Source organism: Hemitrygon akajei, chromosome 2, assembly GCF_048418815.1.
Source record: "Hemitrygon akajei chromosome 2, sHemAka1.3, whole genome shotgun sequence".
Lineage (NCBI taxonomy): Eukaryota > Metazoa > Chordata > Chondrichthyes > Myliobatiformes > Dasyatidae > Hemitrygon > Hemitrygon akajei.
In genome coordinates this window covers 27197916-27217656 of record NC_133125.1, presented here as the reverse complement: position 1 = coordinate 27217656, position 19741 = coordinate 27197916, and the positions used below count along the sequence as shown (strand labels likewise).

The window sequence follows — 19741 nt, the reverse complement described above, 5'->3', positions numbered from 1 at the left end:
ACAATTAAAATCAAGCAACAACACACACAAAATGCTGGTAGAACACAGCAGGCTAGGCAGCATCTATAGTGAGAAGCACTGTCGATGTTTTGGGCCGAGACCCTTCGTCAGGACTAACCGAAAGGAAAGATAGTAAGAGATTTGAAAGTAGTGGGGGGAGGGGGAATTGCGAAATGATAGCAGAAGACTGGAGGGGGTGGGATGAAGCTAAGAGCTGGAAAGGTGATTGGCGAAAATGATACAGAGCTGGAGAAGGGAAAGGATCATGGGACGGGAGGCCTCAGGAGAAAGAAGGAGGGGGGGAAGGGGAAGCACCAGAGGGAGATGGAGAACAGGCAAACAACTAAATATGTCAGGGATGGGGTAAGAAGGGGAGGAGGGGCATTAACGGAAGTTAGAGAAGTCAATGTTCATGCCATCAGGTTGGAGGCTACCCAGCCGGTATATAAGGTGTTGTTCCTCCAACCTGAGTTTGGATTCATTTTGACAATAGAGGAGGCCATGGATAGACATATCAGAATGGGAATGGGACGTGGAATTAAAATGTGTGGCCACTGGGAGATCTGGCTTTTTCTGCCGGACCGAGCATAGGCGTTCCGCGAAACAGTCTCCCAGTCTGCATCGGGTCTCACCAATATATAAAAAGTCACACCGGGAGCACCGGACGCAGTATACCAAACCAGCCGACTCACAGGTGAAGTGTCGCCTCACCTGGAAGGACTGTCTGGGGCCCTGAATGGTGGTGAGGGAGGAAGTGTAAGGGCAGGTGTAGCACTTGTTCTGTTTACAAGGATAAGTGCCAGGAGGGAGATCGGTGGGAAAGGATGGGGGCAACGAGTGGGCAAGGGAGTCGTGTAGGGAGCGATCCCTGCGAAAAGCAGAAAGAGGGGGGGAGGGAAAATGTATTTGGTAGTGGGATCCTGTTGGAGGTGGTGGAAGTTATGGAGAATTATATGTTGGACCTGGAGGCTGGTGGGGTGGTAGGTAAGGACAAGGGGAACCCTATCCCGAGTGAAATCAAGTACTTACTGCATAATATCCTCAATTTTTCAGCTACACTGCTTATTCTGAAGTAACAGATTTTCTGCATTTGGAAAGTAATTAATGATAATCCAATCTTAAATATGATCTACTAAGGGCATGAAATTATTATTTTGCCATTGTTTTCAAGTGACTTAAAATAATGCAATGTGTGGACCAAGCAGCACTCCATCTGTATACCATAAAGTATTGAAGCAAAAACAGCACTTTAAGTACTCAATTAAATTTTGTTAATCCTTTCTCAAGTCTCACAATTATTGTTCACTTTCTGTCATGCTGCCTGAATTGTTTGTTGCAGAAGTATAGCAAACCAATTCCACTGACTGGTTTTCCAGGCTACCTTAAAGTTCACTAAGAGCCAGTGATGTTGCTAGGATGCTGAGTATCAAAAGAGTTAACACCAGCAAAGACAGGCGTGTAGAAATTAGAGCTCCTATTTTGGTGCATATTACACTAATCTTCACTGATATTCTGAAAGGAATTGGAAAACTGGGCAAAAATACTTAAATTTTACACTTCTGTGCAGCACATAGTTTTATGCACTAAAATGGGTCTGTACCTTTCAGAAGCTGTGATGTGGGTTCACATGCCATCAGTTACACTGATTACTGACAAACAACACAGCACTAAAATGACTCCCTGTGGCAGCCAGGTACAGTGGCCATAAAAAGTATAAAGTGAAGGAAATATGAAAAGAGGATTACAGTGCCCTCCAGTGTATCTGGATACCTGGATACATGATGACCTCACCTGATCAACTACCTGGCAGTGAGTGAACCTGATCCATTGATCTCTTGTCAATGAGCTGCCAGTGCAGACATCTTAATAACAGTTTCATTTCTGAAACCTGCATGACAAACAGGAGTGTAGGCTTCATCCCAAAGCTCAATTTCTGCTGGCAGTGTTTTAGAAAAGCCTTGTGGACTATGATGTCATCAACTTCGTAACTATTGAAGAAATGACATCCATACTACAATGAACCATGCCCAAAACAGCTGAGTTAACTTCTTGATGATTGCAAATTGACCAAAAATTATTAGTATGATGAACGAATATTAAGAAAATACGGTAAGGGTCCAGTTTCCAGGTAAGTATGCTTCATTCATATTAATGAATCAACTATAACAATTAAGCATTTTCATGGTCCCTTTTATTGATGTTAACACTTTTATTTACAGAATGTTATTTAAATAGTACAAATTCTCAACCTGCCATAGCTGAATTTGAACTTATCTTCTGGTCCAGATCTTGGCAATCAGTGTTCAGCAATATAGTCAACTGATTAAAATTTTACATTTCATAGGAGCAAACTGATTTATGTAATCACTGCTCATCAGACAATCAATATCAATACAATTTCAAAGAACAAAAAATGTTATTCTTTAGAGTCTTAAAGTGACCCTTATTTAGACTAAACATAAGACATAGGAGCAGAATTAGACCATCTGGCCCATCAAGTCTGCTCCGTCATTCAATCATGGCTGATCCTTTTTTTCTATCTCCTCCTCAGCCCCAGTTCCTGGCCTTCTCCTCATAACCTTTAATGCCATGTCCAATCAAGAACCTATCAATCTCTGCCTTCAATACACCCAACGACCTGGCCTCCACAGCTGCATGTGGCAACAAGTTCCACAAAATCACCACACTAACAACACAAATATTATATGGTAAGAGTGATAGTAGTTTTGGGCTAAGGCAAAACTCTAATTGGTGAGAAGAATTCATGACTTTTAGTCATGCTTGGAGAAGCTGTCAACTTATCTCTTGTTGAAAAAAATCCTTTGGGCTTCCATAACATTTAGGTGAACTGTCCTTAATATTCAAAGTTAAGCAACAGGATCTGCATCAGCTGGAAAAATGGGCTAAAAAATGGCAGATGGAATTTAATGCAGATAAATGTGAAGTTTTGCACATTGGTAGGACCAACCAGGGTAGGTCTTGCACAGTAAACGGTATAGGGTAATGAGGAGTGTAGCAGAACAAATGGATCTGGAAATACAGGTATATAATTCATTGAAGGTGGTGTCATAGGTATTTAGGGTCATAAAGAAAGCTTTTGGCACGTTGGCCTTCATAAATCAATGTATCACGTACAGCAGATGGGATGTTATGTTGAAGTTGTATGTTAGGGAGGCCTGATTTGGAATATTAAGTGCAAATATAGTCATCTACATACAGGAAAGATGTAAACAAGGTTGAAAGAGTGTGTAGAAAATGTTGCCAGGTCTGGAGAGTTTAAAAGTAAAGTTTGAATATGTTAGGACTGTATTCTTTAGAACATAGAAGATAGAGAAGAGATTTGATTGAGATCTACAAAATTATGGAGGGGGGGGGGTACAGATAGAGTAAATGCAAGCAGGCTTTTTCCATTGAGGTTGGGAGGGACTACAACCAGAGGTCATAGCTTAAGGCTGAAAGGTGAGAAGTTTAAGGGGAACATGAGTGGAAACTTCTGCACTTGGAAGGTTGGGAGAGCGTGGAATGAGCTCACATTCAGATTCAGTTTATTGTCATTTAGAAACCACAAATGCAATGCAGTTAAAAAATGAGACAACGTTCCCCCAGAACGATATCACAAAAGCATATGACAAACAGACTACACCAGAAAATCCACGTAACGTTTGGCAATCCCCAATCCAGAGTCCGGAGAGGCTGCTGCGTATTAATATCGCGCTACTGTCTAGCGCGTTCCCCGGAAAGGAGCTCCAAATCCATCAAGACCAAAAACTAAAGCTACAAGACCTGCACAAAACCACATAATTACAACATATAGTTACAGCAGTGCAAACAATAGCATAATTGATAAAAAAAAAATATGGGGACAGTAAAAATAGTCCAAGATGTTAAAGGACATGCTTCAACGTTTAAGTGAAGTTTGGAAAAGTACATGGATAGTAGGGATATGAAGGGCAGGCCGATGGGAGTAGACAGTTTAAATGGTTTCAGCATGGACTAGATGGGCTGAGGGGACTGTTCCTGCATTTTGACTCTATGACTGGTCTGCCACCAAATTAAGTTTTGGTTGATCCCAATGTTGAGTAAAACTGATAAAAGTGTACCAGAAACATGAGGAAATCTGCAGATGCCGGAAATCCAAGGCAAAACACACAAAATGCTTGAGCGGGTCAGGCAGTGTACCAGAAGTGTGCTGATTGCAAAAAATTCCATTACCACTCAAGTTTATATTTGAACACTATCTAATCTCAGTGGATTCAGCACAAAAAGAGTTAGAAGGGAGGAAACTTAGAATTTCTCCTTCTAAAAAGAAATAGCAATTTAATATCTGCAACATAAATATCTCTGGCTTACAGGAATTAAATTGTGGAACTAAAGCCACAAATTATTGAAACTCTTACCAAAATATCAGTGCATATCGTCATTATATCTTTCTAAAGCAACAAAAGTAGCTTTAAAAGCATCTAGAACATATTGTAAACTGAATGCTAAAAATATTTAGCAGGTTAGGTAACACTTGGGAAAGAGACAGGAAGACCCTTCAGAACTGGAATGGACAAAGAGTATATCCATGATAGGCTTAAACCAAAGTCAAATGGATTAATGAAACTATTATTGAGCCAGAACAATCACCAGCTCTGTTTAATCTATTTTTTGCTATCAGACATAGGGACATGGCAAGGTGGCACAAGTGAACAACAATGATGTGTTGCAGGCTGCTACAAAACTTCTAAATATACCTCTTCTGAATTACTCTCATTGCAATATGAAGCATGTAATTTCCTTTTAAGCAACATACTTTTGAACCATCTTAATAAACTAGTGATCTCATGACTTCACGACTTTCTGATGGACTTGGTGCACTTAACTCTCAAGCATGCAGGTACGCACCTTTAAGCAGATGAAAGTACATAGCTGGAAGAAAGGGAGGACAGAAGGACTCCAAGCCAGATTGATACTCCAACGAATGAAAATTCCTCTAACCAGCATCTTGTTAGAAAAATGTACACTCGCTGGAGAACAAGATTGAGAACCTAAAACCAAGATTGCTGTACCGGAGGAAAATGAGAAACTGCTGTGCCCTGTGCTTCATGAAGATATGGCTCAATCTGGACACACTGTACATGTTGGTAAAACCTGAAGACTTCTCAATACACTGGATGGACCACACTACTGATTCGGAGAAGGCAAAAGATTGGGGGTCTGTGTTTTATGATAAACTCTCTGGTGCTTGGACACAGCTGTCTTATCACACTTGTTCCCCCCACCTGGAACATCTAATGATTAAGTGCCAACCGTTCTACATTTCAAAAGAGTTCTCCTCTGTGATCCAGACTGCAATTTACATATTGCCAAAAGCAGATGTTAATCAGGCACTTGAGATATTGAATGCAGTCATCACCAAACAAGAAATAGCCCACCCAGACGCATTTCAAGTCATAGTTAGGGACTTAAATTATGCTTGTTTGAAGACACTTCTGCCCAATTATCATCAGCAGATAAGCTGAAGCACTAAGGGTCCCATCATACTCAACTACCTAGACTGCATTTTGGGAAATCTTGACTATCCTTCTCCTCCCTGCCTACAGGCAGAGGCTAAAAGGCATTGTTCCAGAGATATGGACAACAAAGAGGTGGTTGTGGGAAGCATAGGAGTGGCTATGGGATTACTTTGAGTAGTTGAGCTGGACCACGTTCAAGGACTCAGGATCTGAATGCATACACCAGAGTTGCCACGGAATTTATAAAACCAAGTCATAGATGAGTTTGTCCCCACAAAATCACCAACCCAAAACCCTGGATAAACCATGAGATCCACAGTCTGCTGAAGGGTAGATCACTAGCAGTCAGGTCTTGCAACTAAGTAAGGTAGCTAAAAGAGGTCCAGGTATGATCTTCGGAAAGCCATCTCATATGGGAAGTGGCAATTCCAAACAAAACTTGAATCACTGAAAGCTACTAGACAGGTGTGGTAGGGCTTGAATGATATTACTTTTTACAACATGAAACCAAGTGACATGGGTGACAACAAGACCACTCTCAGATGAGCTCAGCGCCTCTTATACACACTTTGACTGTCAAAGCATGGAGGAACCTTCACAAACCCCCACAGACTCAATGACCCTCAGTCTCAGAGGCTGACATGAGGCTTCAGAGGAATGAACCCACAAAAAGCATCTGGCCCAGATAGGGTACTTGGTCAAGTACTAAAGACCTGTACTGATCAACTGACTGGAGTGTTCACTAATAGCTTTAACCTCTCACTTTGGCAGTCTGAGGTATCCACATGCTTCAATCATAGCAGTGCCTAAGAAGAATGTGGTAACCTGCCTCAATGACTATCATCCAGTAACACTTACATCTATTATGATGACGTGCTTTGAGAGGGTGATGATGAAACATATCAACTATTGCCTGAAAAGCAACTAGGATCTGCTCCAATTTGCCTACAGGTCCACAGCAGATGCTATTTCATTGGCTCTTTGTTCAACCCTGGAACATCTAGACAGCAAAGATGTATACATCTGGATGCCCTTACAGCTCAGCATTCAATGCTATCATCCTCTCAAAGCTGATGTTCAAGACCTTGGCTTCAATACCTCCTTGTGTAATTGGATCCTTGATTTTCTCACTTGCCGATCCCAGTAAGCACCAATGCCCTTGAACGGAAAATCTGATAAAAAGTAGTGGATATGGCACGATCCATCGCAGGTAAAGCCCTGCCTACCATTGAGTACATCCACAAGGAGTGCTGATGCAGGAAAGCAGCATCCATTATCAAGGATCCCCATCACCCAGGCTGTGCTCTCTTCTTGTTACTCCCATCAGTAAGAAGGTACAGGAGCCTCAGTACCCACACTACCAAATTCAGAAAGTTAGTACCCCCTCAACCATCAGGCTCTTGAACCAGAGGGGATAACATCATTCAACTTCACTCACCCCATCTGTTCCCACAACCTATGGACTTACTTTCAAGAACTCAGTCTCATTTTCTGGATAATACTGTTGATTTATTTATTCCCCCCCCCCTCCCTTTTTATTTGCAGTTTGTCTCTTGCAAGTTGGTTGTTTGTCCAACCTGTTGGGTGTGTTCTTCTATGGATACTATTGTGTTTCGTGGACTTACTGTGTACATCCACAAGTATACAAATCTCAGGGTTATATATGGTGACATATATGTACTTTGACAATAAATTTACTTGAACTTTAAGAATATTTCAAAAACGTGGAAAGTTGAGGTTCTAAGCCATCAAAAAGAAAGGAGGAAATTGCTTGAACTATTTGCTCAAATGTGACTTGCATTAGAAAGTCACATTATCAACATTTATTGGTCAGGTCCTTGTGAGAGTCAAATAGCAAGAACGGAAAATCTGCTACATATTCAGTCATCACCACTGAAAAATATTTACAGTTGATTTGTCTATAATTCTAAATTGCCCGGTGCATTAATACAATCAGGAAATGAGGTAATATTCCATAACAATTTACAAATCATTGATCTATATTCAAATAAAATTATGAGTTGAAATAAACATTGAATGGTAATGACAATTTTGTTACCTTTATTGTAGTAATTTCCCAAAGAAAATCATCTATTTTAAACCTCTTGATCAGTTGAGATTCCCAGTGACAATTAATTGTCTTGTACAAGTCCTCCTCAGTTTACAAATGCCCAACTTATGGAGACACTATACAAATGCATGAGAGTTTATAGACTGGCGATAAGGTCAGCTGCTGTGGGGGTGCAAGCATCTTCTACCGGGTGGAAACAGCATTTTCCTGCAAACCTTTTCTCCCCATCCCACGCCGTACAAAGGTGGGTCAAGCCAAGCAGAGTTAGAAGCATCGAGCAGCTTCACTCGCTTTTTCACTGAATCAGTGAAACTGACAACAGGCACTGTTGTCCCTGTGCGTGCTCACTCTCGTGGCAGGTCTGCGATGATTTTTACCACATCTTGCTTTTGTTCCATTATTGTTCACTTACGAGTAGTTTACAAATAGTTCCCAGGAATGAAACACTGTTGTAACTTCAAGACTGCCTGTACCATATAAATTGCCAGATGTGGAAGGCAATTCTTTATCAATAAATTGTGGTGATGGAATTTCAAGGAGGTGTAATCTTATACCACTGCTTCTTTTATATTTAGTGCACCAAAGCTGAGAAGAGTATGTTTTCTAAATGATGTAACTTAACCAAAACAGATAGGCACATGATAAATGCAATATGATATAATTATAAAAAAGTGCAATTTCATTTTTGTACAGCACAACAAAGCCACAGAAGTAGAATCATATTGCTGGTTTTCTTTACCTCTTAAACTAAAAGATACATATGGAAGTTAAATGAAATCCTAGAGTGGACACAATTAGCATTGTTAGCATTGGAACTTAGGAGACAATGGCGCCTAACAGCAACCTCTTTGCTTGCATCTTTGGAAGCAGCTCTATTTCTATCTTTAATATCTCTATTTTTCCCTTTCAGGGTTTTTTTTTTGAAGACCTTGACCTGGAGTTACGCGCTGACTTCGATTCTTTGTGGGAATGAGTCCCGCTCTCGGGGTCTCACGACTGGCCACTATTTGATATACCAAGGATGCAGCCTAAAAGATCAGCTTGCCCTCGGGATTTCGTGGCTCTGGAGGAGAACGGACTCGAGGTCGGTGCCTCTGCAGGAAATTGATATGTTGTGGGAGATGGAAGATCTCTCGCTGTGTGCCCAGAGACCTGAGTTCATTGGGCACAGAGCTCGGAAAAAGCAATGCAACAGACTTTTAAAGTTGTAAATCAGCGAGTTGCTTGTTACATCTCCCCTCTGGCTGTTATACAGAGACATCTCTTTTTCCCTTATTAGGGAGAGAGAGAGAGAGCCTGTGGTATGCTGAATTACCGTTTGATCGAGTAGTCTTTGGGGAACTGCAAGTTGTGTCTTTATTGATGCTGTGCTGCACGCTTGAGTGCTTGGTGGGGGGCGCTGATGCTTTTTTGCCAGTGGGAGGTGGGGGAGTTGTTGTTTTGCTGCTGCTTACGCTTGGGAGGGAGGAGCTGGTGGGGGGGGCTTTGGGGTTCTAACATTTAACTGTCATTCTTTGCGGCACTCCTCTGTTTTTGTGGATGGCTGCAAAGAAAAAGGATTTCAGGACAAATACTGTACACATTTCTCTGATATTAAATGTACCTTTGAAACTTTGATCTATTATTCAATCAATCATTTGGTATGTATTTTTAAAAACAGTCTCTGTAAAACTGATGATTCCATAGATCAAATTAAATCTAAACTCACCACAGATGCTCCTCTGCCCGTCTGCGTGCTGCCTAACCAGGGCACATTTATAGGGGTGCCAGGAACGCTGGGAGTATATGGTGTGCTACACTGTAAATCACTGAAATCCTCTCTTGCATGAACTACCAAGAATTCATCTGATCTACATACAAATAAATAAGAGTATTAAATCAGAGATAAAATGTTTCACAATAGGAGCCAAGCATTTAATCAACAGATAGGATTCAGAATGTATTTATGCTATAACAGCCAGTGCTGTGTTGGTCCTATGGTATTGATTATGACAAAGAACTCAAAAACAATGTATTAGACTATTAACTTCCTCATGGCTTTCATAATATTCTACAGTATTTCCATCAATTTACCAGATAAGCCATGATACAAATTTAAGTTTCTCACTTCCCTATCTACTTTTTATGTTCTAAACAGGACTTTTATTCTTGAAATAGCACTTCTCTCCTATTGAGTAATGATTTCTTGTACATCCATCATCAAACATTAACTGCAAAGTACCTCAAAAGACATCCATCCATTTATAATATTTCCCATGATCGCTAATTGCACATTTTGAAAACTCACAACTGTATAGCAGATTGCAGGTTTTGCAATCTGCCCCTACAACCATCCAAGTTCCTGATTCATATAACCTAATCTATATTGTAACCCAATCACTCTCAAAGGCTAATACATCACTCCACAGATGAATGCAGTTTTCTAGATCTTATCTAAGGCTCCTTACATCTGCTGCATAACTTCCTCTCTATTGTATTACAGCCACCTCCTAATAAAGGCCATTATTCCTAACGATAGCTTGATATGCATGCTTATTAAGTAACTAATGTACATAGTTGGACTCCCAAATTTCTGCCTCCACAGTACCTCTTTGATTATAACCTTAAAAAAAAATTTGGAGTCCAGTGCCTGAGTTACCCACTTTGAATTCCAGATAAAAAAAATTTACAAATTTATGGAAACTATTTATGTCCAATCGTACATTATTCCATTAGTACAATTAATATCACTCTTAATTTCAGACTACTTGCTACTTTAGACATCTCATAGTCATCTTGGATTTATATCGATCCATTTAGTATCTCAGGATCTAATATATACTTATTTATATGGTGAAAGGGAAAGCACAGAAGGGTTTTTTTTTTGCACACTTTACACCATTGAGAAAATCTGACCTTCATTTGCTCCTCTACATCCAATGCATATCAAACAATTTCCAATCTGACTTGAAAAGTTAATAATCTCATGTGGAAAACCTTAACTTCTATATGTATTCTTTAATGTGCCTGATTAAGGGCATCCTGAAATATTGAAGTAAATTTGTCATACATGATTAACCATTAACAAGTCCATATTTGCCCTCATCTTTCACACACAACTTTTGTATTTGAACATTATTAGAGAAGATGTATATGAGCCCCCCCCACAGAAAATAAAATTAACTATTATAAACAATCACACTTTTCTCTTTCCTATTCATACCCTTTTGATTCCAGTTCAAACTCATCCTCAATCCAAGCGTAAATCTGGGTAGCCAGAATTGCAGAAACATCCAGCTCTTGGATATCGTGGCTGGTGGCTATGGCAACACAATTCCGATTAGCCTGATAATTAGCAGAAAAAAAGTCTTTAAAATTTTCACACCATTAATAGAAATGACAAATAGATTTTAACATCATGTAAAATGTCAATTATATTAACTGCATAGGTGGTTAATGCCTTGCCAAAAATTCTGGTTATATTTCAGTTGGAAAGCACACTATTTACACTGATATTTAAGAGATGGGTTTTTTTGTTGACTATACATGTCTGCTTACCTTATTAATTGCAAAGGCTGTAATGATGTCAGATTCTTTGTGAATGATTCTTGCTCGACCACCAGGATAAGCAGCATCTGTTTCCACCTTTACAAAGTAGGACAGTAAAACATCATATACCAAAGTAGTAAACTTGTTTCCCATAGTAGAATAATGTAATTAACAGTAGAATAGCACAACAAAAATAAATTCAGCCAATATCCTTCTCAGCAATTTTGTCTACACAAAATTGAAAAGATTTTTCATCTTGGATTGAAGCACAAAACGACTAATTTTCTATTCTAGATTTCAGCATTGCGCAACATTAAAGTTACTGTGAGAGGCAAAAACATTGCCAAGTTACTGACATCAAGAAGTATTATTGCAAAACAAAACTGTTCTACTGAAGACCAACAGTAATAGTAAGCTAAAGTAACATAACTGAGAAACTAATAATTCATCAAGCAGCAGACACAACAGGTGGTTTAGTGGGTCACACCCTTTCCTCAATATAAACATGGATTAAACTAATTTGACACCTAGCAATATCTTTGTTAGCTGAATAACAGAATTATTCATTGAACAAATGCAGATAAGGAAAGAAGACAACATAGAGTGGCTTCACATTTAATCAAAGAAGTTGTCATAAATACAAAAAAAGAGTTTTGATGGGCTCAAGTTCTACAGACAACAATGGGATTGGGGGAAGGAAGGATTCACACTAAGGCAGAGTAAGAACAACAACTACAGAGATGAAAGCAGCTCAGAGGCACCGTGCCCACATATGATAACACTGTGGACTGTTACTGAGAAGTATAACTGCTCATCCAGGGACACGGTTAAAACCCACTTCTGCGGTATTCTAGAAAGATGGCAGAGCACTCGGATGCAGTGGGCACTCCTCGTTCAATCAAAAGTGTACTTGTTCATCCTCTGTGTCTCTTTTATGATTGCAAGTCACTGCTGAATACTGAGAACATCAAGTACTGCAGGCCTATCCCATCAGTGAGCTACTTGGTATCAATGGAGCTGGAGTTGTTGCATACCATTGTCATGTTGTTGTCTGGACTTGTGTGGTTTCCTGGAAAAAAGGCTCCAGTGATTATTTTGGACGTTTTTACTGTGAACGTAAGACCCTGCTGGAAATTGTAGTATACACAAACCCAGTTCACTGGCGAGACCGACGGCAGGGGAGCTGCACTGCTTCAGTTGTTGTGTGGACAAGGCCCTCATGCCTCAGAGTTGCCTGCTGAAGCTACCAGTGAAGGAGATGTCAGAGCTGGCTGTGTCCCATTGGATTTCGTGCTAGGTTGGAGGCTTGCCCCTCCTGTCAGTACTACACTCCAGCGTTTGCTTGGTACTGCAGCAAGCTGAGCCATGACAACTTAGAGACTCGGGATATACTACTTGTGCAGTGTGCTGTTGGTAAGGTGTCTTGTATCTTGGCCCCAGAGGAACATTGTTTTTTTGGCTATATTCATGCGATAATTAAACTTGAAACTTGAGGTTTAACTTGATAACACTCTATACAGCAGGCTTATCAGCAATGCTGATACACATGGCATAAAAAGAGATTTAATATTATGGATATCAAGTAGTATACTACTATCAAGATGAATGGTTATTTGTCTGACTGGAAGATGAACAGTGATGTTTGTTAGGGCTTTATTAGTGACCTTTATTTGGGGACGAAAGGCAATTTCTAAATTTGCAAATTACACAAAACTGAGCAATACTGCAACTGTTGTGAGGGAGTGGAAAAACTGCAGCAGGAATTAAACAGGTCAGTAGCATGGACAAACTCATAGTTGATGAATGTTATGGAGGAAAATAAGGTTATGTATTTTCATAGGAAAAAACAGGAGCAGGAATAAAGAGGCTTATGGATACAGGATTTCAAATCAATAAAAATCATAACATAGGTTGAGAAAATGGATAATGATGCATTGAGGGCTGTATCAAAGGAGTCAGAGCATTAAAGCAGGGGATGTCATGCAGAATCTTAATAAAATACTGGTGCATCCTCAATTAAAGCATTGTGTTCAGTTTTGGTCACCTTTTTATAGGAATGATGTGAAGGCATCAGAGAGGATCAGAGAAGATTTATGAGAATGGTTCCTAGGATGAGGGGGTTACAGTTACAACTACATAGAAACTCTAACTATTACCTGTGGACAACAAAGCTGAGGTGAGATTAACTAAGTATATAAAATGAGGGGTCTGGACAAAGTGTATAGTGGAAGGTTTCTCCATGTGGTGGAGGGTCAAAGACTAGAAGTCACAGATATAAACAAATGGGGAAGAGCAGTCAAAGTGACTCAAAGCAACTTGTTTGACTTTTGGATTTCATAGTTGAAATCTGGAAAGTACAGCCTGCAGAAATGGTGCAGGCAGACTTGATGGTCACTTTCAAGAAGGACGGATAAAAAACATAAGGAAAGGTTTGCAACACTGCCTAAAAGTAAGTCTGCTGGGTAGAACTAGAGTGCTGTTCTGTAGATAACGTGAAGGGCTGAATGGCCTTCTGCAGTCTAACCATTTTACCGTTCTTTAAGAACTCAAAAGACAAATAGATCATTTATTCCCTTGAACCTGTTCCATATTCAATAGGATCATGACTGATATTTTGCTTCTGTACTCCTTTCCTACACTAATCCCTTGCTCCTCGGTTCCCTTAGTACATAAAAATTTATCAGTTCTGCTTTCAATATACACCGTAACTGAATCTCTAAAAACTTGCTTATGTAGACAATTCAGAATATTTCACTTCCTTGTGGAAGAAGAACTATCTTCTCTTCTCCATTCTAAATTCTCCTCTCTTTGTTTGGATACTGTGGCCTCTATTTCTAGACACCCAATCCTTGCATTAATCATTTCAAGCCCCTCAACAATTTTGTACATTTCAATTGAGTCATCTTTCATTCTTCTAAATTCCAGTCAGCATTGGTCGAGTTAACTTAATTTCTCCTCATACAACAAATAATAATGAGCTAGGATAAGTAAAGTTGACTGGGAATCCGCTATATTGTCATAAAGTCACAAATTGGGCACTAATGTTTCTCAGTAAATAAAATTTGCCATCCTTATCCAGTTCAGCTGATATACAATTTCAAATACAGTATTTTTTTTACAGTTCATGACTCTCTTAAATTACTTAAGACATTCCTTTCAGTAAAGATGTATGGATAATAAAAGCTGACTCCACCAGTGACAACAGCATTCTTTCAATGAATATCTAACACCCAGGTCCTTCAGTACTTCAGAACAAGTCCTCATAAACAAATGAGTAGAATATTGAGTCCCAATTTCCTTATTTCTTTTTTATTATTACCTCTCCTGACTTAAACTAGTTGCAAGGTCAACATATCTCTTATCCTATTTGAGGTGGGCATTTGTGGCATTGCAAGCTATTGATACTGATTTCTGAACATTTATTAAACATTTATTGAGTTCCCAATTTGACACATTATGCTGGTTGCCTTGGATATTAAATGCTATTGCAAAGGTCTTCAAACATGCCAATTTTACTTGAAATTATTTCATATTAGCCATGTGCCAGTTGGTACAATACAGGTGAATAACAATTAGTACATTGCACAATCTTTATAACTACTCCAGATGAATCCTGTTTGAAGTAGCCAAAACCTAATATTCATGTGCGGCTGAAAAATGCTTGGATAGACTTGTGAGGTCCGACTTTGATTCAGTCCAATGTGAGGTGTGCATCATCTGCTCTTACTCACTGGTGAAATGAGTCAAAGGGTGGAGAACCCTTCTGTATGCATTATCGGGTAAACCTAGGATGCAAGGTTTAAACGAATAATCGATCTGGTATTGCCCTGAAATCATTTAATGTCTGATTTTGTATTGTCAGGGTAAGTGTCTTCCTTGGCATAGTTGGTGCTTGAATTCTGCACCATCGGTTGGGAAACGTTTGAAGGCCAAGTGGGATATAAAAGTGCACATTCTAACTGCTAAAATAATAATGTTTTTATATGCAGGTGTGATCAGATTTCAATGCTGTTGACATCAAGACAATACATGTGAGTATTGCATACCACTTGAATGGATGGTGCTTAATTGTGTCATCATTATATGTGGCCTCACAGGCTTCCTATGGACAAGTATTCCAAAACATGACTGTTTAGCAACACCCATTAAGTTGTCATTTAAGATGTGATTCAGGGTTCTTTCTTCTCTCTTGTCCTCCATGACTACTGCAAAGTAGAGTGAGAACAAGAGTGGAAGGAACAACACTTGTCAAACAAATGAATGGAGAACATTTGTTCAGGGAAGCTAGAATGGAAATGCTTAAAATTGTGCAATGGTGCAGACAAATGCCAATACAAATGTGATGTGAGAATGTGCTCTAATGGGGACTAGTATATCTGCAAAGATGAAAGCAGTAATGAGCTGGCTTAGGTTTTAGTAAACAAAGGGATGGTATTGATAAGAGAACAGGATGTGGGCAAATATACCACTGTGCTCACCTTTATTCAAAGGCTAGCACCACCTTCCTGTTGCTGAACTTGTGGGCTACTCCCATCAACTTTTGTTTCATTTGGAAGCTTCTTCCTCTCATCAGTAAGGAACTACATCACCCCACAGGTCCTTTTAGCCTGAAACAGCACATCCAGGGAGGGATTACCAAATACATTATAATTTTATGTTTCCACTATCTTTCAATATATAGACATTAAAATAACTTGTGAAAAGTAGCATCATGTGCCTAGTTAATCTGGAAATTTAGAAATGATTAGTAAAACAGAGGATAGATAGAAAATTGATTGAAAGATCCTCTGCACTTCAGATTAAAGCATCTAATAGTATTTTCAGTGCAATGTATGAAGACACAAATGCTAATTTTTTTATAGTTTATCTTCTGTTCATTTTGCTACCAACAGAGCATTAAGACTTTGTTATCCTTGAGGGATAAACACAGACTTTCCATAGACAACAAAAATTGCAGGAACTTTTATAGCCACTAGGCAATGGCACTATTACAATGATCAACCTCCCCATTGCTGTAATTTCCAAGTGAACCCATCTTACAAGGTAGAAGATATCACTGAATGAACAAATAGTGAAGAAAACCTGCACAACTATCCAAGATCTGGCTACAAACCTACTTAGATTCCTGACCTGTGTTCCTGATTTTAACCCTGGTCTTGATTATGACTTCATACTCAGCACACATCACTAATTCTGTTTTCAGATATGCTATTTCTATATCACTACAGCTATTATATTAATATAATGACTAAAATCTGCAACTCACAGGACTTGGAAATTAATATGTTAAGTAACATGTCAAGTAGATGCAATTTACATATTTGTGAAGAGCAAACATGGTGACACAAAGCAAATATCCAGCCCAAGTTCCAGATTTCAAATCCAAACTTGCACCAATATTTTATTACTTGTCAGCAGAAGACGTCAAACATATTCATCTCATGACTCACCAGATACCATATGGTGGGATTCTAGAGGAATGCATGATGCTTATCAATATTCTCAATAAAACAAGAACAGTATAGACTTCAAGAGTATAGAGTTTTGCAGAGTGTACATCAACAAATAGTGAGGATTTTGAGTAATCCACCACAAATTCGCAATATAAAATGTACAAAATTATGTTGGACACTTTATAGATATTTCAGTGCAATTTCCTAGATTCCACGTGCCTGGCTTAATTTTGTCATTATTTGCTTGTTGCAGTTATTATTGCTTAGACCAAATATTCCAGCTTCAGGTGCACATATGGGCCACAGCTTCAGCCTCCTGTAAAAGGAGTGGCATAAATGTTGGCACTTGGCAAACGAGCAACCGCCAGATAATGGACAGAAAGGTTCAGTTTCTGACAAGTAAGTGTGTTGTCAATGCCAGGTATGGGACACAAAATAGGTAGAAAAAGAGAGACCCCATTCAGCATTCGAAAGATCAGTTGGGGAAACTTTCCAAAAACCAATGTGTATTCTCACCAAAATAGATATACTGATTCTGCCTTTTTAAATTTTACAATTCAAAATCAAACATGTTTTAAACCAGACATATCTAACTTTACTTCATGGTAATAGCACAATAGTACAATTAAGTCCACATTTTCTTATTTGCTCTTCACTAACACAGCACAGAAAAGAAAATTGTATTTACAAATTCACAGTAACTGTTCTTGCTCTCCAAGATTATGAACACAAGAGTGTGTAGGTAAAGTATTTCTCTTGCTTGAGCTTCAATGAAATGAATGACTTATTCTTAAACTTGGAATTCTTGGTTATTCATTTAAGCTAATTACCTTAGACTTGATGTCAACATTGCATTAAGGGGTAGAATACTACATTTGGTGGCAGAGCTGATTATGAACAGTGGAGCTGTACCTTGTTGATGCTACGTTCCTCTGTCATAGAATTTCTGACTTTTTCATTGGAGCTGTCTAATGACTACATCACAGAACAAAGAACAGCCAGAAAACAAATGGTTTTAAAAAAAGAGATGAATTAAACCACGAGTTAGAAAATATTGTTAGAGATGAAGCTTTGCCCTTAAAATCAAAAAACAATTATTCATCCTAAAATAAACACTACCTCTTAAGAATTTCACTGGTATTTCTGCAATCTATAGTCCTATGGAGATTAAATTCACAAGAACTACCTTAAAATAATTATCATGATAAAACTGGTATCATCATTCCCTTTAACATATTAAATATTTGCTTTTTCATATATTCAATTAAAAATGTTTTGTAACCCAAAACATTTACTTTATCAATATTTTAACAGACGACTGTCAGGTCAAACAGAAGAACTAGTTTAAGGAAGTAATAGATGATGTTAATTAAACAAATTTAAAAAATATCAACATTTTACTTCTTCACAGGTTAAACTATTTATAAAAATGGGGCAGAATGCAGGTGATCAGTCGTCTGTAGCAATTCAGAGTAAATAGGTGAAGTGGTATCTTTGAAAAAAGAAATGTAAATATAACTAAGTTGGAAAAATTCTCATTGGAGTTAAATGAGAGCAATGCATATATTTAAAAGTATGGTGATGAAAGGCATTACTGTATATATTGTACCTTATCTGTCACTGAATTTAAAAAAATAATCTTTAGAAGACAAAGTGAAGTCTAATGTTATTAAAATTTATGAAACTGATCACATTATTAATGATGTTAAGAAGAGTCAGGAAATAGTCAAAGAATGAGATAGAGATTAATAGCACTCTAGAAGTAAGAATGCAGAAAATAAAATGTTACAACTGAAGATCATCAGGCTCTCGCCATAAATTTAAAAGAGGAAACATGAAAGGGCAATTTCTTTCTTGTCAACAGAAGTGGAGAGATATTTAAGGAGGAAGGCTTGATCAATGATATCAAAGGCCATGACAGTAAAGGAGTGATGATGCATTCACAAAGACGGGTGAACTGTGTAATTTAGTGTGTCACCAGGAAGGAAAGTTGATCTTGATAAGATTGTAAAGGGAATGAGGTAAACTTCAAGTTTCTTTTAATACCTACCTCATTTTGACATCGTTTTTTGGTGAATATATTTCTAATGAAAGTCTCTTGCACTTCTTCCTGTTTCACAAGATACTGCCAAAGTCTTTTAACTGGAAGTGCAGTATGATGTTTTGACCTAGAGACAAAACGTCATCTCAGTTGGGCTTGAGTTCTAATAGAAAGACTTACACAGTCAGCAAAATTAACAGAAACATACTTTACTGTCTTAAATGAGTGCTTCATTTAAAATAGCTTTTCCAGTCAATACAATAGTCCTGGCCCTATCACATCATTTGTCTAGAAGAACAGGGAAAGTAGATCCATGCTCCTCTCCAAGTTACTTTACATTTTACAATATTAGCATGTTTTTACCTCAGCGAATCAAAAATCACAGAAGTCCTCACCTAATACAATGGACTAGAGTATTTCAAAGCAAGTAATAAAAAAAATTCGTTTTTTTTTTCCATAAGCTATTTCTAATTTGTTTTCTTAATTCAGTTCCAATTTATTAACTGAATTACTTCATCAATTGGAAATAAACCAAGAAGTACATCTTTCCTTCCTGGACAAAAATCATACAAAAGTTGGGAAGTAACTATTTTCAATATATAGGCAACCTTTAACTTAGCCCATCACAACATCGGTAAAATAATTCAATATTGTTGATTATCCTTACTTGAATGGTGTATTTGTGGGTTCTAATAATGCCTTATGGATGAGAAGAGCAGGTCCTGAAGATATTGTGCCTTCATTAGTATGCATCGAGATGAAATCTGGAGGTGGACCGCCAAATAACTCAAGTCGCCGAAGAAGAACCTGTTCCCAGCGCTGAAGAGTCTTTAAAATTGCATGACAAGGAGGAGAGCAAACAGGAAGTTCTGCAAGAAAGCAGTAACATTTAAAACAAAAAAGTAATTAAAAATTTGAGAAATTGGAAATATCTTTGAATCTTCCCTTTTGGATTATAATCCTTTATCATATACACTCAGACCCCCACATAACACTACCCCACATAGTGTTGATTTGTTACAAAGCAGTTATTCAATTCTTATTGAAATTTGTAAACATGACAAAATATTTATTTTAAACACAATTTAAAACTTCTCAGGATTGGCAGCCATTATAGTAAACATTCTATCAGCCAATGAGAGGGCTTTAT

At 38.3% G+C, this 19741-nt stretch overlaps 1 protein-coding gene across 4 annotated transcripts in view; it reads right to left on the bottom strand.

Annotated features, from left to right (window-relative positions):
* The window catches only part of LOC140740147 (dmX-like protein 1), a 199016-nt gene that overhangs the window by 29364 nt on the left and 149911 nt on the right, over positions 1–19741 (bottom strand). For 3 of the 4 annotated variants that reach the window (XM_073069129.1, XM_073069102.1, XM_073069112.1), the window contains 5 exons: positions 19259–19460; positions 18601–18718; positions 11107–11193; positions 10772–10893; positions 9278–9419 (listed from right to left, as the gene is read on the bottom strand). In XM_073069129.1, the coding sequence (XP_072925230.1) occupies positions 9278–9419; positions 10772–10893; positions 11107–11193; positions 18601–18718; positions 19259–19460 (671 nt within the window). Of the gene's footprint in view, positions 1–9277; positions 9420–10771; positions 10894–11106; positions 11194–15640; positions 15705–18600; positions 18719–19258; positions 19461–19741 lie in introns of those variants that run through there. The other variant, XM_073069122.1, reaches the window with a different exon arrangement.